Genomic DNA, 25,951 nt, shown 5'->3' on the forward strand with positions numbered 1-25,951 from the left:
TTTCGTCAGTACAGCACCCTCCCAGCTGCGATTACTGAAACCTTACTTTCTTATTAAAACATATAAAGACTTCCATATCACGTTTCTTCATTTAAATTGTTGGAGAAAATTCTCTGATCTGTCAAAAAATGAATTAGGTATTAATAAGTAGTATTAGGCAAATGAAAAGACACCTTTAATAAACTTGTTCATAATGCGACAGCTCTGTTCTGTTATAAAGCACGCAGGAAGCGGCTAGAGCACGAAAGAAGTGTAGGGAGAAACACGAGACGTAGTCGAGTGTTTCTTCCCACTTCTTGACTCTAGCCGCTTCCTAAGTGCTTTATTCAAGGCTTCTCTATTTTCAAATTCCAAGCATTACTTTCAATTTTCAAAACAAACTTTATTTCCAAAGCGAACAACAGTGTCGTCAGCATGCTCTATACTCTCATAAAGCACGCTACAATAAGCCATCAGAGAATCCTGTTAGAATGGTTCAAATAATCTGATTGGCTGTACAAGACTAAAGCTGTCAAGTGGTTCAAACAATGTCAAACCATCAAAGTTAAAAAAAAAAAATCAAAGTTCACCTTCTGCGATAGTTTACAAACTAAAATAGTTCGGCAAGTCGAATTTAACACTTTTGCCTGAAGTTTTTAAGTCTCTAATACAGAATCTTGAAGTGAAATGTTCAGTGAACTTCAGCCGAATTATGGCTCATAAAAAAACACGCGAGTTTTTTCACATGACAAGGTAGAAAACAAACTGTTCAAGGCGAGTGTTTTTTTTGAATGAACGACAGCCGAATTCACCGGAACATGAAGATCGCTCGGGATGACAGCGCCGCAAAACTCGGCTGCAGTGACTGATGTGACTTTCCACTCAACGCATCGGAAAGGATATCAGAGCAAGCTCTTATTTTTTCACTCGAAGGGCGGCCGATATAGTAGTTTCTGAGGCTTGCTTTACTGTGATGACCGGAGATCGCCATGATGAGCGAGCCGCGATGGACTTCAGCATGATCATATTCGCTCAGACACCGTCATGATTAGAATGAATTTTAACAGTTATGCCAGTTTGGTTATATTTTTCATCATTTCTGTTTTGTTCTGTTTTTTTTTTGAACACTGAACTTTATATACTATATGAGTGTTAGCTGTGTTTGATTTTTATTTCCGTACGTAAGCTTGCAATCTAACTGAGCGTGAAAATCTTTAAAACTCGGAATGTCTATTTTGTTTTTCCTTTGAGGATTTTCGTATCTGCTCACGTTTTAATAACGTAAATTACGGCGCCTGGTATGTTTACAAACCTTTGTTTGGTTCTTCTGTTGCTACTTGCCGGCTCGCTTGTTCCGAAATTTCACTTTCAATTATCGGAAAAAAGCTAAAAAGAAGTCCCGGAAAAGGTCGAACATAGTACAATTTGGCAGATGGCGTGACAGCTTTAGCTCAGCTCTATGCTCTATACTCTCATAGAGCTGTCATTGGTTGAAAGAGCATGCTCTATGAGAGTATAGAGCATAGAACTGAGCTAAAGCTGTCACGCCATCTGCCAAATTGTACTATGTTCGACCTTTCTGGGACTTCTTTTTAGCTTTTTTCCGATAATTGAAATTAAAATTTCGGAACAAGCGAGCCGGCAAGTAGCAATAGAAGAACCAAACAAAGGCGAGTTTTGCGGCGCTGTCATCCCGAGCGATCTTCATGTTCCGGTGAATTCGGCTTTAGTTCATTTAAAAAAACACTCGCCTTGAACAGTTTGTTTTCTACCTTATCATGTGAAAAAATTCGCGTGTTTTTTTTTATGAGCCATAATTCGGCTGAAGTTCACTGAACATTTCACTTGAAGATTCTGTATTAAAACTTCAGGCAAAAGCGTTAAAATCGACCTGCCGAAACTATCGCAGATTGTGAACTTTGATGGTTTTTTAACTTGATGGTTTGACACTTTTGACAGCTTTTGTCTTGTAGAGCCAATTACATTATTTGAACCATGCTAACAGGGATTCTGATTGGCTTATTGTAGCGTGCTCTATGAGAGTATAGAGCATGCTGACGACATTGTTGTTCGCTTTGGAAATAAAGTTTGTTTTGAAAATTGAATGTAATGCTCGACTACGTCTCGTGTTTCTCCCTACACTTCTTTCGTGCTCTAGCCGCTTCCTGCGTGCTTTATAACAGAACAGAGCACAGTCAAGGCTTCTCTATTTGTTAATTAAAAACAAAACAGCGCCAAAAGCAAGACCATTTTCAAAACCATTTTATGCTACTTTTTTGGGGGGGTTCATTCTCCACTTGTTCCGCTCCCTTCGCCGACTAATTCTTAGAGATTGTCCTGAATGATATAAAAATCCAAAATTAGCATATCAGATCCCAGATGCAATTTCTTTTCATTTAACTTCTTAATTGTTTGCAAGAAGACAAGATGAATATATTCCTATCAAACAATCTGTCATGTAAAAGACAAGTTATTGGATTCTTCCTGTCTTGATTCCCTTCGGCGACTAAAAACTCTCGTTTGAAAATTATAGTTCCATTCAAATACTACAGTGAGCATGACAATTTATTGATGAGGAGATGGCTAGTTAAACGTTATTAACTCTCGATCAACAATTTATTTTCTTCTTCTTTTATCAAGCATAATTATCACTTATGAACCTATAGTTGCTCTCAGCTTCGTCTTAAGCAACTCTTACACATTCTTCGTGCTCTGAAATATTCTCGGCCATGCGTCATATCTTGGTGAACGGACACTGACGTACGAATCAGTTGTTTAATAAACCTGTCAGCGTTGTGTTAAAGTTTTATTCACGACATTTTCTCTTTACTTTTCTAAACTACTTAACTGCTAAACAGACATATGTGGATCGCAACCAGCTGTTTCTCTCAACTTGTAAAGTCTAATTTAAGCTCAAATTAGTACTTGCAGTCAATTCCCTTGGCAAACAGAAAGACACGGGTTATAGATTGTACTAGCGGTACATTAAGACATATTGTCAATTTAGGGCCTATTATTATCAATGGAAATATTCTTTTAATGTCGTGGTTGATGCTGAATTGCAGAAAACCTTTTTAAAACGACTTGAAAGAAAATCAGGTGAGAGCGACAATTAGTCGAGAGCGACAATTAGCCGCTCGGAGGTGATAGACGTAGAATAATGAAACTAAAAACAACTAGAGGATGAAATAATGACATGCTGGATATATAACACCACTTTAAATAAAATATTTATAAATGTGAAGTATATGATTCATTCGAAATCCCTTTTTCGCTATAATCATATAATTTCAGAGAATCGATCGATCTGAAAGAAAACTAACAGGCAGCGATGGTCAATTTTATTTCATACACTTTCTTAAACTACGTTAATACATACCAGTAACAAAAAACAGTCACATATTGATAAGAATTCTGGAAATTTTTTCAGAAAACAGATCAAATTTCGAGAGTGACACTTGACCAGTTTGTTTGGCAATACGGCGTACATCGAAGTCCTCTTCAGGAAACAAAATATTGGAATTTCACTCTTTTGCTGTCGTAAAATTATTTTACCTCGCCAACTCTGTTAAACTACTCTTATCCGATGCCTTCATATGTTTTTAAGTGGAGTAAACATGTGAGAGTATAGTACGTGCACATCTTTTCTTTGGTTATTTTTTTTTCTCTATATTATACTTACATATGTACTTACACTATACTTCTTACACGATGCTTACACTACATTAACCTGTACTACTTACAATACATATATTACAATACAATTACACATTACACTTTTCTTTGGTTATGACTTGTTGCATTCACGACAAACTTCAGTAGCCGGAAACATTGTTTCAAAAGATGTTATAAGTGTTTCCATTGCCTTTCATTCAGTTTTTTTACGTGCGGAAAAAATATATTTACAAGCCTCGAGGAGCGATTTTTTAGAACTACTTATTTCCTCTAATCCAGTGATATATTTGACACTGAAGCATTCTGAGAAGGGGTTGTGACTAATTAAACGTCAGCCTTGAAGGTGTCCATTTGAGTGTGGCCTAAGACGAATTTAACTCTATAGACAAAGTGTTTGTCTGATTGTCTGCTTTACTGCTTGTTTTACTTCACCAATCCTCCAGCAAAAAAGAAAAGGATTTAAAGAGGAGTCAAAGTGGGCAAAAACTACCAGAATGTCTTTACAGACGATGAGATGTGATGAATATGACTTTCTTAAAATGATCATAGTTACCACAATATCATATGGTGCATAACAAATAACTAAAGCAAGCTGCACCCACAGTGCACTGTACACTGCTTTTCTGTATCTTGCGATGTTCAGTGCATTTGGTTGGCCTGGCTGCTGCTGAAAACGATCTTGTACTCGAGCCTGTTGATGCCTGAGAGTGCGAAAAATCTTTGAGTACAATGTGATTGAGATCACTAGACAAGATGGTATAACTGTACAACCAAAAGAAAGGGTTATGCGGTTATCTAAAATGTAGCATAAAGCGGCGACAACAGATACAATCCAAAAGGTAGTTGTAATGATACTTGTGCGCTTCAACGTTACAATTTGTCTGTATCTCAGCCCTAACAACAGGGCCAGAAGTCTGTCCACGCTTATGGCCGTTATTGTCAACAAAGACACTGAATACAAGGTAAAGCCTGTTATGCAGGCGGTGTAGTATGTATATAGACAAAGACTCCGTTGTTCGTAAACTAAGGACATCCAATAAGTAGCATAAAGAGGCTGAGTAACAAGACCAACCAACAGATCACTTATTGCCAGACATCGATATAAGAGCTTGGATGGCGGACAAAGGGAAGACTCCTTGCGAAGGGCAACAAGAATGAGAAAATTCCCAAGAAACGCAGTGACTGAGAGGAACATGTTGACTGCAGCGAGATAAATTGATGGTTGTTGTAATCCATCAGCTGAAGAAGGGGAACATGCCAGTTCTTGGATTGTTTTTATCTTAGACCCACCATCTGTAAAATTTGTTGTCGCCATAATTCTGCTATCGTTTTCTTTTTTACCGCGGTTTATCTGGGCAGCCCAGCTATGATCAAAAACCTTGTTTCTTGAGAATGATGACCTACAGACTTCCTCAGACTCCTCAGTAGTTTGTTTTCTCTAGAATGCACGAAAAAGCTGTCTGTGGTGTCAAACAAATGTAAATTTGTTCCTGAATTTGTTAGATATATACCTCATCAGCTACGACTAAACACTGAGAGGCAAACACTAAGACATCTGGTAGGACATATGTTAATTGTACGACAGAGAAAACCTTCTTTACTTGTAAAAGTTAATTGAGTATTGACATCAAGATGTCGTATATCATTCTCAACCTTAGGTCACTGAAAATTAAAAAAAACTCACATTTTAACGGGGTACGCGGCCTAGGAAATTTTTCTTCGACGTGAATACATCACAGAACATAACGATTGACTAATAATCGCAAAGAGAAATCGCTTAATGGATTGTGACGCAGACCAAATAACACGCGTAAGACTTGTCTTTTTCAGTTCCAGTTTATTTAAGAAAAAGACCGCACTTTCTATCAGTTTACCGGCGTAATAACCCAACAAGATGTTGGGAGAGCGTGAGAAAAGTTTGTAAATCAAGCGCCTAAGTGCACGATCACTAAAGCGACAATCGTGCCGAATTGCCGATCGTAGGTGATGAGGGGTGACTCAAATGAACCTACGCCCGAAGGCAATGGTACGGTCAAAACCTTTAGAGTCGACGAAAATAGAGTGCACTTGACTTCTTCCTGCAATCGACCATGTGAGGCAGAATTTACAAGCTGAGTTAGAAGAAGACTGAGAACAGCAATCTCCGAAACAGAATCAAACTTTGAAGTGCCGACTGTTTTCAAGAAGGAAGCCCCGAGTAGCTGCTGTTCTCATTGGCTTACTTATATAGAAAACACATAATTTTTAGCGTGTGAATCTTATATGTAGTTAAAAAAATGAATCTTTGAATTTTTCGCCAACCAACATAGGAGCATAGAAGAAGGCAATATTCTAAGTAGCGTGGTGGTTCAGAAACAGAAATGGCGATAACTTCCAGAGGAGCCACTTCGCCTGTTGGTCAAAAGCCTTGTAACATCATTATCAGATGACACCCTAGTTAAATTAAGGTAGGCGTTAAGATGTATTTTTTCCTTTATTTCATCATTAATTGTTGCAAAAAATGGAATTCCAACTTTTTTCTTTACCTTATACAGACGGACGGTCGTAAGGTTACGTGACAAACCAAACTTTCTCGGCATGATGGGTCCCCACGATTTATGTTAAGTATAGGGCATCGCTGCGCGAGCTACGAGCTCCGCTATAATTATTTGACAGCATCCTTCTGTCTTCTATCGTTCAGAGATTTATCTGTTATTGTGATGTCAGGAAACGATACTTTATTGCGTGAAACGTTTCAAAATCTTTAAAAAAGTACTCACCCTAGTGTTGTGATTTACATACTTGTCTAGAGCACGGAAATGGTAAGTAACAACTTTGTTCCCGCTATTTATTTGAATAGTTACCGCACGAAAGATGATTTCATTAAACCGATTACTTACACTCCTAAACATAATTAGTTGCGTCACTGCTCTGGAAGAGGGTCTATGATGTTCTTTGCCCCTCTCCTCCATTCAATGCCAACAGACCAACATTGAGAGGGGAAGGGTAGACAGTAGGTATCCCAACAAATGTGTCTTGCAGTCTAGCTAAGATCATTTTTTTCTGCCTAACTATTTGTAACCAGCTAAATTTGTACTCATCTTCATGTCAGCTACACTTCATTTCAGTTCCATTCGACAAACCATGCTATAATACATTTTTACGCAACTTTGCTTTCCTATTTGTGTACTAACTGCAGGGATTGACTGTCCTGACGATTTTTCCACCGGACAGTGAAATCATTTATGATATTATCGATTCTTCAAAAATGTTTCACTTATTTTCTTGTTGTTGAGTAATCCCAACCAGTGTTTCAGGGAGATCTGAGTACGTTTTTAAAAATACTTGACCCTGTTCTTTTTCATTACACAAGATTCTCTTTATCTTGCCAGCACACCTGGAGGATACATTTTCCCTTCCATTAGTTTTTAAAAATAACTTATTAAATACTTAGTATATCATTTACGGGAAATTTCCCTCTTCTATGATATTTGTTCCATTTCCTTTAGGTCAGGGGAAACCTGCAAATGGTGAAAAAAAATAAGTAAAAATGTTCAGGATAATTCGAAAGAGAATTACTGAAAGAAATACATTTAACCCTTTACACTGCAACATCAGTATGAATATTCTCCATACAGTTCCCCATACATGTCCTAGGGTACTGACAAGGAGAATTAGTTTAAATAATCAAGAGCTTTTTTTTTGGTGATAATTTCCTCTACTCTTGTGACCTTGATGCGTCATTCAGGGGTGATGTTGTAAGTATAAATCAGATGCTTGTCACTCTTAGGAATCAAAGGTTTAAGGCCGCTAGGCAAAAACAACTAGCTAAACTTTTAAAGACTTTCCAGTAAAAAGGAATGGAGGAATGGCAATAGCTAAGCATAGCTAAGATCGAAGCAAATTTGTCGTCTAGATTGACGGCAAACGATAATGATTTATGACGAGAATGTCAAACATTATACCAAAGACATTGATAACAATGAAATCAACAACAACGACAATAAAAATTCCAGAGATTTAAGGATCGTGCTCACTTGGAAGGTACATCCAGTGGAAATTTGTATATCTTGAATAGATACTCCAGGCCATAACTCTGTCAGTATGAGACCATTCTCTTTTACTTACTTCAAATACGTACTGAAAGTCAAATTCATAAATAACAAAATATACGGAATTCACAAATCCATCATCGTACGAAGGCATTGCGTCGACATGCAACTCCTCGAAGTTTGCAAAATGTAAGCTTTAAGAACCCAGTTAAATCAATAGCCAGGCTAGAACAAGCCTCCTAAGGCTCAGAAATAGGGCATCCGAAGTACCAATCACAAAGTAATTCGATCAACCTCTGTTTAGAGGCACGTACAATATCTTCTCCTATGAGTTAAATTTTGTCAGCGTGAAAAAATCTCCTTCATCCCTTACAAGCACACGTTTAAGCTAGTTTTCAGATATAGTAGGAATTTTTTTTCAGTTTGTCCAGTTTTCCTTCCAGTTTGATTGTTTATTGTCTTTGGTAGACGTACCTTAATATTTTCAGTTTTTTTATGTAGCTAAGATTCGTTAGAGAGATTGGATTTTGAAGCCGGTGGGAATTCCCTGACCGTGCAAAATCTTTTAATAATAAGTTCTGGAAGTATGACTTTTATATAACTAGGACCTTTCCATCGGTCAATTATTTGAAGATGATTGAGGCGCATCAGGTAATATCCTGTAATGCTATCGTAAACATGTATAAAGAAAGGAACCGGTTAGGCTTCTCAACAATTGCACCTAATGACTGTGATTTAGCAAAGCGTTTGAAACCTGTTTTAAGATCCGACTCCTTCCTTAACTTGCCTTCGAGTACACAGAAACTCCGATAGGAAAACCAAGATTTTTTTGCGGTGTATTTATAACAAAAAAAAGCCACCTTAAATCAACTACCTTTTCGGTGATGATCATGTTTACGCAGTTTGTGCCCGTCAAGGGAAGTGTACACTTTTCCAAGATCTTATGTTTGTCTCCCTGTAGCAGAAAAACATACACATGAACAAGGTGACAATGAATTGTCGCATCATCCACTTTGGATTTTAAATCACAAATTAACTGGTCTTAGGACACGATCGCCAGAAATTGGTCCTGCACTTTTGAGATCTTTTTTTTTTTGTCGTTTTTCGTTCCTCTTAACCCATTTCTTTTTTTTTTTTTTCGTTTTTTTTTCGTTCCTCTTAACCCATTTCTTTTTTTTTTTTTTTTTTTTTTTTTTTTTTTACTGCAACGGCTTGCAGTCTTAGACGGACCAAAAGTAAAATTAAATTTAAGCACTATGAGTGCAAGATAGAACACCCACCTTTGCCAGATGTTCCATGGTAACTATAACTTTAGACCCACTGGAAACTAAATCCATGGCACCTCCCATTCCTTTCACCATTTTGCCCTGTCAATCAATCAATCAATCAATCAATCAATCAATCTATCAATCAGATAATTTGGTTTTATTAAAGAGTTTCTAAAGCTGAAGTTTTGAGCTTAGCGCTTCGTCAGAGTGAAATCAGTTTGCTGAAAGCAGTCTGTCAGCCAGCTGATGCGTTTAGTTCTTCTCTGTGCCTGCTTCTTATGGTTACATTTGCTCGTAATGGCCGTCGCAATTGGAGTTATTTTCAGCTAATTTTTGTAAGTAATCAGCCATTGCTTTAGTTTTACTCTGTAATTGGTCGAAAGAACTCACCCAAACATTTCCAACTAATCAGAAACAAAACAAACACCAATCGCTGCTCGCTCGCTTTTATCGACAGGCGCTTCAGGCCGACTACAAGTGACTGAGTTCTCATTTGTTCCTTTTGATATATATTGATATAATTACTTACCGGGATCATCCAATTAGCAATGTCTCCGAACTGTGACACTTGCATAGCTCCAAGAATAGTGATATCTATGTGACCTCTGCAATAAAACAAGACAAAAATCTTTTAACTTTAACCTTACCTTTCCTTAATCTAACCTACTGGTAAGACTCCTTCTGACGTCCTATATCGGATAATAATTTCTGAGATACTTGAGGAAACTGAGAATACGCGAGGTACTGACGAAACAATCAACTAAAGGAGGAAACTGAGCATGCGCGATACTAACGTAACAATCGATAAAGGGAGTGAAATGCGCGTGCGCGAGATAACTAGAGATATCTAGCCTCTATTCTCTTGTAAGCCTGATGACCAAGTTCTTGCCGTTGTTGTTTTTTTTTATGGCGAAACGTAGTTTAAATTTTACCTCTCAGGCTACATTAATTTTCTTAACTAAGGGAGCAACTCCTACGACCACAGCAACTATACATACATAAAGGGCATTCTGAGAACATCTCGCGCATCCTACAACCATTCAATATCCGCGTCGCCACAAACCTATTACCACACTACGTCAATTACCGACTAACGTCAAAGACAAAGACGAACCGAGGAACAGACAGGGAGAAGTTTATACGATCAATTGCTCCGACTGCCACGCCTCCTACATCGGTGAGACTGGCAGAAACCTCACAATTAGACTGACTGAACACAAACGAGCGACGAGGAAAGGCGATGTCAACAATCACATTGCTGAACATCACCGACTTACGAACCACACTATTGACTGTGACTCTGCGCAATGCCTAACCTACAGCACCAACTACTTTCAACGACTGACCCTGGAAAGCTGGTTTACTAACTTGGAACAGACTCCCTTCAACAGGTGTCAACCACTACTGGCACCATACAAACGACGACTCATTCACGACATTAACATTACAAACGAACCGAACAGAACGACCTAACTTCACTAACGGATCCAAACCGACCAATCACGACTGACTTACGCCACTTGAGTCTTACAGCCAATAACATCACGGCAAAACTGACCAATCAGTTTATACAAACCGGACTAAGTACATTCGACTGACAACAACTATTCACTTGACTCTGATGATGACTTCCGCTCAGGTTGTCGAAACATCAGTCACCATTTGACAACAGTCCTTCTCAGGATTACACTCACGGACGATCAAACTACACTATTACTGGGAGAGAAATTATCCATATCTTTGAAAACGAAATGGGTTTTTTGTGTCCTGTTTGCGCCAAAACGAATGGTGCACTTGTTCAATACTTATTGCGTCTTCATTGGGTTTCAGCCGTTCATTAAAAACTTTATTAGCTGAATGCTGAAATGTTAAACTCCATTGATTGGCTGCAAGTGAGTGTATTCTTTGCTTTAAGGTGGTTGCTGAGTGACGTAAACGTGGTGCTGTGCTTAGGTTGTTAACCAAACTCATCACAGCGCCAGCAAAGCGCTTCAAATAAATGAGTGAGTCGTTTCTACCTACGTATAATCAGCAGTTAAAGATATCATAACTATTTGTATGCCAAAGCGACCCCTGCGTGTTCGAGATTTTGGTTTGAAACTATGATTTTACCCAGCATCGCGATGAAAGTTAATGTTAAACCTACGTAGGAACAGTGAAGATAAATAACTCCATAATAAGAAATAAATTCTGATTTGCTCGCGTAACGCCCTCTAAAGAATCTCACAGGCATTCCGAAATGGTTTTAGGATATACGCTTCTGCCTATACTATAGCAACTTAATTGCTACACCTCGTGTGCCACTCGCGTTTCGACCGGTTCTTAACTTATGATCTATTGGAGGACAGACGCCTAGATGACGTCCCGTACAAAACAAATAGATTCCACGTTGCAATCGTGGCCCCCAAATATTTTTCTCGCCTTGTCTAAAAAATTTGCAAAACATTTTTGAAGGGGCCCCGTAAGAGCTGTTACCATGACTTGTGAAAACAGGCTTTTGGTATTAACTTGTGAAACTCCCTGAAGAAGTCTACGACAGTTAGACAAAACGCGTCGGAGAATAAAGAAGTTTTACAATTATTGTTCGTAAAGTGCTGCTGACTAGTTTAGTTTAAAAAAAAAATTGTGATGGTTTCAAGCAGTCAAGCCTTTAACCTCTAAGAGAGATTAGTAACTATTTCCTCCTATCGTATTACTCTTAAAACAAACATTAAGGTGATGAGAATAAAGGAAATGATCACCAGCTAAAGAAGTTCTTGATTGTTACACAAATTCCCTTTGTCAGTATCATAGAAAATGTATAGAGAACTGTGTGGAGAAAATGCATACTGATGTTAGGGTGTAAAGGGTTAACAACACCTACCCTCTGATCATGGCAAATGATTCATCACTGGAAAAGTACGAGCTGCCCGGAAGGACAGTTACTGTTTCTTTACCTGCAAATATTCAAATCACACAATCATCATTAAAAATCTTGCAAAACCATTTTGATTCTACCCTCTCTCTTCCAGTTCTCAAAGGCGCCATTTAATGCTTTTGAAATGTCAATTAAAACGATAAGGGCAAGTTCATAATAATTAGTTGAATTCAATAGTCGTGTTGACCAGACGGGCAATAAGAATTGAGAATGACATCAACTTGCGGTGCCGCGTTGATATACCACCAAATTCTTAAGAAGAGCTGACAAAGTTTACAGTCGTGGAAGACCGTCTGTATGGTAAATGGCTTTCAGTTGTTAGGAACACTAATGCGGAAACATCCTTACTCACATTTGGTTACTTATAATCCTGTTTACAAGTCATGGTAATAGGACTGAGTAGAGTCCAATACGGTCTGTAACTACAGATTGAAGTGATAACAAATTGGACTCCCGCTTCGCGGTTGTCCGATCTCGTTTATAATGACTCGTATGATTACAGACCGAATTGGACACCACTCGTTCCTATTACCATTATTAATCATAAAAAATTACAATTTCCGAGAAAAAAGAATAGCTAAGTTATGAAAGAAAGGGAAAATTTGCATTAAAAGACTGACAAAAGGCGTAAATTGTTTAATGTCGCTCTATGGTGATTAAAATTGTGATTGGTTGATTTAAACTACAACTTTGAATGTAATCGGCTTATTGATCTGTCCGATAACAAGCTTCTGATAGCTATGTGCCAAGTGAATTAGCGGAAAATAGGAGTTTTTTCAGCCAATCACAATCAAGGAAATAATATAATTTTTATGATAAGTGTTTTTATCACGCTCATGATATGTAAAAAGTATGTAGATTTCAAGACCAACAACAATCCACTAAATCAGTCAATCACTCAGTCAATCAATTTGATCAATCAAAGAGAATTATAAATTCGATCTATTGACCAATCGAATTTTGCATCCACTCCAAATGCTAATACTTTCCAAAAATGGGCTCTCTTAATACAAACATGGTGTTTTGGCCCCGCAAACGGGAAGAATTTTTGTATTCTGTTTCAATAAGAAATTCCAACCCTCTCAAAAGTGAAGATATCAGATTCAATTCCTGTTCGTATGTGAAATATGGGCCCCAATCCTTCATGAACATGACCCAGGTGAAAATTGATATCCAGTAACTGAGATTTCAGTTCTAAGTGTTTCCTTCATGAACACATGTCAATTTTTTTAATGAAAACAGTGGTAAGGTAAGGTAAGGTAAGGTCTTTGAAACCAAGTGAGATGATGAAATACTGAAAAAGAGTCTACTGTTCGACAAGCATTCTGGAAAGACTAGGAATAAAAGGTGGAGGACTTTCTATGATAGAAGTGTTCAGCTTTTAAGTTTGAGGTTTAGAGCAGCTTTAAACCCAGTATGAAAGGCAGTGCAGAGTTGCAGTTATTTACTTTTGCTTATCCAGATTTTTCATTTTTTTCAACTTTTCCACCTGCTTTTTAACCAGCAAGAAGCAAAACTAAAAAAAAAATCATGAAAACTAAAACAAATCATGATTAAAAAATCCCTTTTCACACACTCAGGAAGGTTGGGTGTTTTAACTTTGAGTTTTCATGGCTCCTTGTAAAACCTTTGTTCCGATCAGTTCATGTGATTGTTTAGCCTTTCCTTTCTGATCAAGTGCAAAGGTTGTTTCTTTTACTCACCTGCATTGATGAGGTCAGCATCTACCTCTCCAGGTCTAGGAAAGGGACCCTGAGGAAGTATTCACCCCAGTCAAGTAAACATTAGCTAAAATTAAGCCTTTAACTATCAATTTCAATGAAACAATGAAGTAGTTTTTCATTCCACAACCTTTAACCCTGTATCACACATTTAAGGTCACCAGAATAAAGGAAATAATCAAAGACTAAAGAAATGATTTTTAAATACATTCTCCTTATCAGCACCTTATGAAGTGTTTAAAGAACAGTATGGAGAATATGCATACTGATGATGAAGGTGTAAAGGGCGAAGATTCATGTTCCTCTTTTTGCCCACTTTTGGCTGGGCTTCATTTTAACCTAATAATATGAAAGGGTTGTCTTCACATCACCAGTTTATGGAAAAAAGAACTGATATTTAGAGAAGTTACTTATTAAAATGAATGTTCATTATTCCAGACTGACAGGGTTGATTTACACCTCCATCAAAGTAACAGTTTCCAATTCAAGATTTCAAATTAAATGGCATGCATTCATGTTCAGATCAGACCACATTTTACCACTTTATCAAAGTGCTAGTTTTAATTCATTACAAATTTTGAAAAGAGAGAAAAAAGAACGCCCATGGCTGTTTCAAAAGGGAGTACCACAAATTGATTGGCTAACTAACACACATTCAAATGTGATATTTATTCACACCCTTAAATAACTGACCCCAGGGTATATATTAGTTTCATCACAAGTCAAATATAATCCCACAGTATAATTCCCTATTAAATAGCCTGCAAAACTATTGATTTCCTGAACTGCTGAAAATAACAAATGCCCTTCATCTGACTGAAAAGTCCCAGAAAAAAACACTAAAAGAAAGGCTAAGCCAACAAAGGTTAAAAGGCAAAAATTGTAGCCACATCTATAGACTAACTTACCAGACCAAGAACTCCATTTTCACTTTGCAAAACTACATTCATTCCCTCAGGTATGTAGTTACTGGCTAACATAGGCATACCTATTCCAAGGTTTGCTAATATTTTGCAAAACAGTCAAGAGGCCAAACTGCAGATTTCACAGGGTAATAAGGACACAAAATACTTCACAATACAGCACACAACAGTGACAAAGCTAAAAAGTGGTCAGGGCTCTTCCTTCCCCCTCCCCTCCCCTCCCCAGAACCCAGGAACAACTGGGTTACACTAGATTTACAGGTACATGCAGTGATAAATGATTTGCACACAACATGTTTTGGCTGCACACTGAAATAAACAGGACTATAAATAGTTGTAGGTTAACTGTCAGGGAAACCCAAGGAGAGGCAATTCCCCCCCCCCCCCCCCTCTTGAGAAACTGCAAATTAGAGTATAATAAAAAAAAAAAGCACTACAGCAATTAATTTTCCACACAAAACCTCATCAAGGATACCATACATTCCATCCTTGAACTCCAAAGCTGCTCTTTTTATGATTCTTTCTCTGAGTTCAGCTCCAGGTGATTTGGGTTTGTCATTGTCTGCTTCATCCTGGGTCACAGTTAACCTCTATGAAAACAGATTAGTTTGTCAGACAGTGAGTCAGTTATTCATGCCATCAGTTTCTCTGTGAGTCTGTTTTTCCATCCATCTGTATTGTATTGTAAGTTCATTTATTTTAGTCATTCAACCTGCCTGAATACATAATGATTCTAGACTTACCTCTATCCTTTTCTGGTAGTGTGAACCTTTCAAGATCCCTTGCACATAAACACCAGGAAGATGAACATCTTCCTCTGGAATTTCACCACTTTCCACAATTTCCTCAACCTTGAAAAATAAAAGAACATCCATCATATATTATGATGATATAAAACCAGTACTTAGGTCAGCAAGGCTGGAAACATTTTCCTGGAAGATGACAGTCAAGTTGTACAGTCAAAACTATTTTTGCTTGGACACAACCCATTTTTGGCCTGACAAATATCCATAAGTCATAATTCTCAACACATTATCCAAAGCATACATCCTCGCTACAAACAATGCATATTGTATCTTTGTGAAGATCTTACACTCCCTGTTAATTCCCGTAAGCTAAATCTTTATACAACATTTTACCTCTGCTATGGTGAACTTTGCAGCTTTTCCCATAGGTGCATTGAAATTTCTTGCAGTTTTTCTGATGATAATCAAAAAAATTATTCGAATGAAATTTTATCAGAATTACTGTAAATCTCTCCTGTTCCCAGTACTTCTTGATTAAAAAACTTACAATCTCCAAAATAAAAACATACTAGCAAAGTAACATTTTTATTGCTAATTAAGATCATGGTTAAGAACCATTATGATGGCATATTAATTTGAAATAGTCCAAACCAATTCAACTTGGGTTAGTTCATTTCTCTATCTACCAAAGAGTCAAATGTTTTTTTGTACCTAAAAGTAAGATTCCCTTCCTTGTCAGCTTTCAAGGCTTTAATGAGAGCAAAGTCTCCAGTGATGGCCTCTTCCATGATATACTGACGATCATTAAATGTTCTTGCCTAGAAAAAGGAATCTGCAGGGTTACATATCAATTTACAAAACTGTATGCAACTTTTTTTTTATGATTGTTTGCAAAAGTTTCTTACTACTTCTCTTAATTTTTTCAGCTCAAGTCAGCACTTCAAGCTGTGACTTACTGTTTGTAATGGCAACTAGAGAAGATTTTGCCACCTAATTTTGCAGCATAAATCACCAATTTGTTTATCTTTGCTTATGTAGCAAGTTGCAATGATTTTATGTCATGTTTTCTATGGTCTAAAGTCAAAGTTCACTATTCTTCATCACTTTCAGCAGTAAATGCAAATGTTACCTCAAGATTTTCACCCATAATAATTTTGGGATGTGGCATGAATCTCCAAAAACATAAGCCAGCTGTATTGCTTGGAGCATTGTAAGGTCCTCTTTTAATCACTTTTAATTATCTATTACAGCTGCCATATCCCACAAGAGTACAAAACTCATTGAATTTATATGCAAAGGGCCCTCTTTAAAGCACAGGAAAATTATTACTGGGAATTAGAGAATAGAGATCAGTGTCTGAATTGGTACCTCTCGTTGTTGGCTAGCAATTTGAATGGACCCATCCTTGCTGTATTTTATAGGAGAGCCACCATGATGCACCAAGGTCCCATATCCGGTAGGGGTGTAGAAAGCAGGGATTCCTGCTCCCCTGCTCTGATCCTCTCGGCAAGGGTTCCCTGACAGAGACAAAACACTAGATTATAGATCTGAATTGAAATGAAACTGCATTCTGTCTTTACAGTTTATATAGTTCTGTGACTGTCTGGTTTTCATTCTATCACAAAAGTTGTCTTTTATAGGCACCCTAAAAAAAACGCATGATGAAATCATGTTTATCTCAAAATAACCATACTTAGTGCACTTATTTATTTATAGCTCAATTTAGTATAATTGCTCTGCTATGCACTCTGAATGGTCAAGGATTGCATCACATTTCTCTATAATCAACTTGTGCAAGGTGAAAATAGCAGGGGCACTAGATTTCAAAATGGCTGCCTCTTGTTTTCTCAGTATTACACAGGAAGTGATAAACAGAATAAAAGAATATACAATTCTGAAGAGCACAGAAAATTCTACAAAGTTTGGCATAATAAATCAAAAGAACAATGTGAAGGTTTTGCTGATAGAATTGAATAAAACTGTTTAATTCTAGTGGAAACCGATTCTTATTTCTGCACAAGTAATCAAACATTGCAACAGAATGGTTTCAACAACAAAAAAACTTGATAACAAAATTCAAAAGCACATGAGTAATTATACAACACTGTAATAAAAAAAATTTTCAATCACCTCAGGTGAAGTGAATATTGTGAATTCATGAATTAATCCAATTTGTAATCACATTCAGCAAATATTTGTTCAATAATTACTAGATATTTCATTTTCCTCAGCATAATTTCTTTCTTCTAATAATATACTCATTCATGTTTGAAGGAGAATTTCCATGTTCAAGAGCTCAATAATGTGATTTTCTTCAATGAGATGATTTCCAAGAAATAACGGGGAAAAACTCTCCCAGTAATCTGAATGGTTTTAAACCAAGGAAACAAATAAGTCACCTGAGGTGTGAGTTCCACCTCCAATTCTCCTGAAAGGTATTGTCGTTCAAATTCAGCATTCTCCCCAACATATGAGGAAATCATCCGTTTAACCTGTAGTGAAAAAATTGTTCAGCTCATAAAAAAAATACTTTTGCCAATTTATTGTATTTTGTATTATTTTATTTATTGTAGAGGAGTTTTTAATCTGGAATTTATTATAATTTCTCGTCAAAACACACCAGTTTTATCAACAAATGAGAGGACAAGATTCACTCAGTTATTATACTTTACAATGCAGTTGACTTAGCTGACCATACTGGACCACTACCCTCCCTCCAGGGCGTGAAGTAATATTTTTTTTTTGATAGCCGCTTGGCTCCTAAATTTTTCAAAGTGGTAGCCAATTCAAAAAAAGTTTCTCGCCATTTTTACCAACAAACAAAACCTTTTTTTTTACGCTGTCAGCGTTCTAGATAGACCCTCCAAAATTAAGTTAGGGAAAAGATCTTTAATGTGCTAGAAAGTGAACACTAGGATGGATGATGTATAACGTTCAAGCTCATTTAAACCAAAGATTGCATCTAGTTATCGATCAAGATGCATGTGCTGCGTTTTGGACATAACTTAAAGAGGAAGTTTGCCACGGATTTATCTTTGCAAATCTTTTTAATTCACTGTATCTCTAGGTAAGGTTATGATGAAACATTCTAGTCGCCAATCTGGCAACTAATTTTCTGGATTTGGTAGCCAAAGTGAAAGATTTAGTCACATTGGTGCCTGTATTAGGTGCAATTTCATGCCATGCCCTCCCCTTCCCCTTCCCCTTCCCCCACTGTCAATATCAAATATGGTCTCAACAAACCTGTTTTGTTTTAAGAAGCAAGCCAAGACCAAAGTCATCCACCCTGGAAATTAATTCAACAATCATATGAATCAATAGTAATATCATAATGAATGACAATTCAAAATAATTGGTTCAGAATAATTTGTGACAGTCTGACTATACTTGTGTTCGGTTCCATTTTGACCTCAACATAGCTTTATTTTGAGCAAGTTTTCAATGCACTGAATTAGGACTGCAACTAACTGATCATTTCCCTACTGTTTGCAACAGTGCATGTTTTATTTAGTATACAGCTGTTTTGGGAAAGGGTGTCAGAAAAAAAAAGCCTAAGTATTTGAATATATCTGGTGATCAATTAGTTTTATTTGGTCAAATAAATAAATATATTCATTAAACCCACACTGCCTTGACCTCAAGGTACATTTTCCCAGATTTCATGAAATTCTGAGGTCAAGGAAACATTACCTGAAAACTTTTAAATAACTTTTCAGGGTTATCACATGCACTTACATCCTTTTTTCTGACAACCTTACTCTAGATAATTATGTATGGTACATAATTATGCAATTGACTTCATAAAATATGCTGGGCTTGTTATAGACTTAATTACCCTGCATTATTGCTGACACATGTCAAATCTTTTTTTCCTGTCTTCAGAAGACCATCTATCAGGTTCTCAGGAATTCCACACAGTCCAAATCCTATTTATAGTATGGAAAATAGGATATTCAACTTTATGTAACAAGTTTAAAATCATTTATACTGTACAGTCATACTGTTTCATCTAAAGTTGATTCAGAATTCCTTTATTCTACTGGCAAAGATCAGTGAATGTAAGGTACAAGAATTTAACCATATATTAATCGCTGTTTTTAATGTAACTTCTCTTCACAGTTTTTCAATATACTATCTAGCAAAAAAAAGATTATGAAAACAGACGTACTTATCAACTCAAGAGAGTGTATCCCAAGAAAACACCAAAATCTGTTATGATTTTAACCACAAATATATAAGGGATGTTACAACTGCTAGTAAAATCCTGGGCATTTAAAAATTAATAAAATGGTCCTGTCTTAAATTTATTAGGCCACTATTGATAAAAAAAAACCTACTTATATCATTTAATGGAAATCATTATCTACATTGTGCCTCCTCCCCCCTTGCAAAGAAAAAGAAATATGATAAGGGGGAAAGTCAGTTCTAAGAAAATTTCATACAAAATATTTGTAAGATGTATTATTTTATTCCTCTTGCATGGAAATATGAACTGTATTGACCTTGTTAATTTAATACCAATCCTGTCTGTATATGTTCATTTACGTACAGTAGTGCAACCCACACTCTGGTACTTAGACAGACTAAGAAAGACACAGATGCTAGAGAAGTCTAGAAGGAAGTCTAGTGGAATTTCAGTGTCTTTCAGTCATGGATTCATCCCTTTCCCAAAAACACATAGTGTTAGTTCAAAATGGCCTTGTTTGCTGAACAAACATAGACTTAATGATGGTATACTCATACTGAACTAAATAAATTCAAGTCTAAACAAAGTGTTAGTTCAAATGCCCTTGTTTGCTGAACAAACATAGAACTAATGATGGTACTCATACTTCAAATTAAATAAATGTAATACTAAACAAACCTATAATTTGTCCCAAATTTTAGAGTGCAATTTTCAAATGACCAGAGGCCTAAATTTTGGTATGATTAGAAATTGGTTGTATAAAAGGAATACTTGTGCATGTATTTTTCAGTGGAAGAAATTGGTTGACCACAGCGACAACAGTGGGCACAAACTTGAAAAAAAATTAAGCAAACACACACACTGTATCGCACAAGTAAACTAACCCCCAACTAGCAGTTTTGCACCATGTGGAATGTCTTTCACAGCTTCCTCTGCATTGTTGTAGAAATGTAGATTTCTTGATGAACTTGTTGATAATTTGCAACCTAACACAACCTATTTGAAAATACAAAATTAATTATTGTGGCTCCAACTTAATGCCAGTGTGTGTCCTGACTGTTAACGTATGAACTGTAACGCGCGTCACGCACGTCTAAGCTGATAAAGTCACGCTTTAAAATCTTCATTTTCATTAAAGCCACAGGAAATAAGCAAAATTCAGTCGAATTAATATTTCCTATTTCAAGCAGTTTAATCTGATTCGACACTGATGTCTACTTTTTCTTTTGAAGAGAAGAACAGATTCGTAGGGTCCTCGATTATCAACGAATTGTTGAGGTCATCTTAGCTCAGAACGCGAATAATCAACATCACAACAGTTAACATTTTCATTGTGATATACAAAATAAAGCCAAAACATCAAAAAATAGCAACCAAAATATCAACCCGTATCGAAACATAATAAACTTTACTGGCAACTTATCCAATCACTCATTTCACTGGTGGCTCAAATTCATAATCGAACGTTTCTTTCGGACATGTACAAATCTGTACCACACAATAATCAATCGAACGAATCGTGGAATTTTCAGGCAATAAAATGAATACAAGGAAATAAATAAAGTTATACTTACCAAAGGGTAGTTTCTGTGTTTTAAAAGGGGTGTTAACTTCAAAAATTTGTCAAAACCACACTTATTCAATGCCATACTTTAGCAACTGTTCTTCCCGTGTTTAAGCAACAGACCGAACGACTGGGTCAGCGGCCTGTTTTTAATGAAGACGAGCCTTCGAGAACACCCCTACCCAAACTTCTGCGTGGGAGGGTGGGGAGGTAGAGTGGCTGTTTGTCCCACCACCAGGGCGAACTTCTTACAAAGAATTAAGACGTAAATATATCGCCTTAATTCGTAATTTCGTTCGTCTATACACAGGCAGACTACACTATGTATTCGAGGTTATAATTGTTGACATGAGACGAACAAAATCTATGAGGGTTATGAATATCTCGTTAAAGTTTCAACGATGAAATGTCGACGTATTTGTGATATTGCAAATTGCTTTTGGCCGGGAGGCCGTTGAGAAAAGAAAAGGAGACAAGGCTTGCAAATTGGTGACCGCCGGCCGCGACCTCCTCCGCTTCAAACTGAAATTAACGTTGTACTACCTGACTACCGAAAATATTTTTCTACTCCTCGGGGATAAAAGAGGGTTTTCTAATGAGACGTTAGGCCGACTCGTGAAAACACATGATGCTACGGCGTTTTATTGCTCAGGAATTGCGATCAGAGTGCACAGGTTTCCTCCATTCCTCCGTGATTAGCCTTCGTCAGGTTCTCTTGAAACTGCGGCTCGAATGAGGGCGAGTCTGCCGTAAATACTTAGACACTTGGAAAAAAGGGCTTTGCTTTTATAAGGAAACAAAGCAAAACTTACAGATGAAAACAGGATAGTTTAATTTTATCAACTGAGTTTCTTACGTAAATTGGACAACATAAAAAGTTTAAAAGCTGACATTTCGAGCGTTAGCTCCAATCCCTCTGACGAAGGGCTAGCGCTCGAAACGTCAGCTTTTAAACTCTTTACGGTGGCCAAATACCGTTTTCAACTCAGTAGATAATACCCTTTCATGATACTCTCCCACCGACGCACCACCACAGTTTATTATTTAGAAACTTACCCTCTTTACAGATGAAAAGTATGAAAACAACCACGATCATTACAATCTATAGTTGACATCCTTTTCATAAATCTACACAGTTCAGAGCCTATTCAATTAATGTATTCACTGCTTCAGGAGCTTTCAAGTATTTGCTATTCTTTAGCTTCGGTCCTTTCTTAGCCCTCTCGCTCACTGCGTTTTTTCGCAAATTTCACGGTCTTTTTTGCAGCGTGCTTAGGACCGTGGCGGTAGATAATTCTCAAAACAGTTAATAACACTGTCTTTCATAAAGCAACTCTGCCTTTCCAAGTGATATTTCTATCTTTTACGAAGGAATCACACAATTCAAACCATACATCCGAGTTATCAGGAAATTTTTAGCTGAATGGAGCTGCGTTTCTCGAACACAAAGGGTGTACCTCAGAAAGAGCTCAGTGTCTCTCAGTTCCAATCCTGACTCCGCAAAGAAACCGTGGATCACGGCGTTTTTTTCTACTAAGCAAGGCTAGAGTCGCTATAACATTTAAACCTCCTTAATTCGTTAAAATTATTTCCTTCCATTTTTCTCATAATGTAATTTATTATTTAGCGTTTATTTTTCCTTAGTTTTCATTTCTATGTTATATAACTTCGAATGGTGGATGTAGAGCTACTCGGTAGAGATTTCGCCAGTAAATCATTTATATTATTATTTTTGTAACCGAAGTCACTCGTAATTGTGTTTATAATTTATTTAAAACATGGACAAGCTTACGGTACCAAACATCAGCAAGAAAATGTATTTTAAATAACGAAAGCTTACAAATAAACTCACAATGAACAAAAAAATTAACCTTAACAGTGTATAGCTTTACAGGCAAAAACATCAACTCAAACACCAACCACAAGCGCACAATGCAACTAATGAAACGTTCAAACACACACAGGTAATTAACACGTAAACGCAATACATACAGGAAACGGTGTGACAATAAGTTTCGCGATAGCATTAGTATAGGTTTTCTTCTGGAACCATTTCATATCAGCTCAGCTCTTCTTTACACAGCTCGAACTTCTGAAATGCTTCAGAAAGCAATGGTTTCTTCTTCCGTGTCGTGTCCCACTGCACATCAAGAGCGTGATCGATTGGTAAATCGTCGAGGTCAAAGTTAAGGTTTCCTTAGGAACCGAAGCAAAGGTCTCTCGACGATTATTAATTATTTTAGTTAAGTAGAAGCCTAGTCTAAACAACATTTTTGAAGGCAGGGGTCCGATTACTCGTGGGGAGGAAAACTTTGCTCAATACTTTTTAAATCGTCGTTAGGGACGGTTATACGAAGGAATCCCTACTAATTTAAAACTTGAAAAACAAAACGAAGCCTTTCAGGTAGTAACCATGGTACCAGAAAACAATTTGGTCACCCTCAACACTAAATGCCACCTGAAAAGAACTAGTAATGTTTGCTACCGTTCAAATATCAACTGAAGTTTCTCTTTAGTGTTTTAAATAGCTCCAAGCTGGGTAGATTGAGCGCGCCTCAATACGCAAGGATTGAATGAAAGTTAAAAGTATCATTTCTGTATGTAAATGAGTTTTTAAATTGGTTTGTATTTGCATCATTTTCTTAAGGTAAGCAAGGGAAATCTCTTTTACAAGTACCTTTTTAACGTATGATTCATGCAGTTAACAGGTTCTTCATGTAGATGCTTCGTGTCCACTTAAGGACTGTATTTTGTCATGGTTAAACTTCTCAGGACAGCAGTTCGATGAAAAGTCATGATCCCAGTCAATATTGACGTTAACATCTCCACTAATTTTTCCAATGTTTCTTTTTAGAGAATAAACCATTTATCACAAGCCTTTTTAAAATCAGCGAAGATTTGGATCAATGAAAGAAACAGGATAAAAGAGAATCAGGCTTTGCGAGAAGAAGAAACCTTGCCATGGCTATTCCTTGGTTTCCAAAATGTGGGTATTGTTTTTTCGTGGTATAACGTTTCTCATTATCTTAGTAAGTACACTTACTGCAAAATAGCAACCAATTAAGAAATATCTCAATTCAAAGGTCCTTATCGTACGCCTGGTTGAAATATATTCCCCCATTTGGGCCAGGGTTACTTATTCTGCTGCTTATATTACATTTTGACGAAGCAACTGAACTAGGTCTGTTTTACAACAATGGTGTGTTAATAGTGGAACCAAATAGATAAATTTGATAACTGACCTAGTATATTCTCGGCCGATTTCAAACCTGATCCATAAACGCGACGGTCGTGCGGATTTTAAAAAATGGATCACACCAACCCATCTCTAAATTCCATGGTAATTCTGTGAAACTTGATAAACTAAGAACTCACTCTGTATTTTTTCACCTTCCGCTCTCTAACGTTCAGCCGTGAAGTATTATGTGAAAAGCTTGCTGTCTACCGTCATAATTTTAAGCCTTTTGGGAGTCATATTTTACTGGAAAAGCTCTTTCTTGGAATACGATTATAAGCGACTTATTCGTGCAAACAAGTCATTTATGCTGAACAGTATTCAAGCCTCATATGATGTAAGAAAGAACCAATCAACGACGTGCCACAATGTACTGAGCCTAATGCGAAATGCCAGATGGGTGAAACGTATGACTGTAACAGCAAGAGAGGAAATTCAGCAAAGTAATACGGAGCTTCAGATTCGCAAGAAACGTGGGTTGCCTCTGATCCTACATAGAACTGACAGAAGATGTGGAGGCAAACCATATTTCCTACACGCTCCCAACCTTGATTTAGAAATTCCCGCTCTCTGTGACGTTACAAGTACAGCACCTTGCTGCAACCACAAAACAAAATGGTGTGGGGCTGGACCCAACAACTGCAACTGCCATAGATGTACTGACTATAGGGAAGAGATTTCCGCCGAACTTTACAACTGGGTTCCGTTTGATGGCTGCATATTCGCCAATTTCACCACTGAAAGAGCCTGCAGTCTCACGTCAAGCCGAGTTTCGAGACTGATTCTAATTGGAGACTCTTTAGTAAGACATCTTTTTAACGCGTTGATGATTTTGTTTACAAATGATAAGGAAAGAGGAAGTTTGAAACGAGTGCAAGATCCTAAGGTAAAGAATTGCCGAGGTGTTATGCAGTTTGTCGATGGGGGTAAAACTGCTTGTCATAACAAAACCCTGACAAGTATTCCGGTCGCAGATGAAACATCGTTTTGTCAGGGAAAGTATAACTTTGATTTTGCCCTCAAAGAATACCACAGCATGAACGAGGCGCCAAATATTTTGGCCACTGTTCGCCGCAACATAAATAGAGAGAGAACAGTTATTGCTGTGGGTGTTGGACTTCATATGGATTTAAACGCAGAAAAATACAAACGCAAATCATGGATCCTTTGCTTAATATCAAGAAATCCAATGGTGCAACGTGGCCGTATATAATATGGCTTTCAGTGCACGCTCTTGGAAGTAAAGGATAAAAACTACGATGTCCCATCTGAAAACGATCGTGTCGCACGTTTTAACTTGAGCATGGAAAAATATCTATCAGCTTACGGCATTCCAGTGTTTGATACTTTTAGTTTGACTAATGGCGTACGGAGTATAGATGGCACACACTTTGGGATGGGACTAAATATGGTTAAAGCCCAGCTTTTTCTAAACTTCATACAAGAATCACTTTAGACAGACAAAAATTAAATTTATCTTCCTTTAAAAAGGTCTATCAAGTCAAAGAGTGAAAGGAAAAAAATATCAAAATACTAAAAGACAACAGGTAATGGAATGTTCTTTTAAACAAAGAGTTTTGCGCGAATGGATTCAATCTGCGTATTGAGACAAGGATTGCGCTGCTTGATGAAAAGCATCTTATCAAGTCGGGTAAAGATGGAACGTAGCTCGGTGCATTTTTGATTGAAGGCTTCAGTCGTTGAGG

The 25,951-nt window shown here is 37.1% G+C and overlaps 1 protein-coding gene and 2 pseudogenes across 1 annotated transcript; 1 reads left to right on the plus strand and 2 right to left on the minus strand.

Moving 5' to 3' along the window:
• Positions 1-3,913: 3,913 nt before the first annotated feature.
• Positions 3,914-4,969, minus strand: LOC131769890 (adenosine receptor A2a-like). The gene has a single exon (XM_059085614.2). It carries the CDS (start codon positions 4,967-4,969, stop codon positions 4,034-4,036), a length of 936 nt encoding a protein of 311 aa, XP_058941597.2. The 3' UTR covers positions 3,914-4,033.
• Positions 4,970-6,112: 1,143 nt separating this feature from the next.
• LOC136277455 (succinyl-CoA:3-ketoacid coenzyme A transferase 1, mitochondrial-like) lies at positions 6,113-21,144 on the minus strand (annotated as a pseudogene).
• Positions 21,145-23,971: 2,827 nt separating this feature from the next.
• On the plus strand, positions 23,972-25,701 carry LOC136277155 (uncharacterized; annotated as a pseudogene).
• The last annotated feature ends 250 nt before the right edge of the window (positions 25,702-25,951 follow it).

Source organism: Pocillopora verrucosa, chromosome 12, assembly GCF_036669915.1.
Source record: "Pocillopora verrucosa isolate sample1 chromosome 12, ASM3666991v2, whole genome shotgun sequence".
Classification (NCBI taxonomy): Eukaryota; Metazoa; Cnidaria; class Anthozoa; order Scleractinia; family Pocilloporidae; genus Pocillopora; species Pocillopora verrucosa.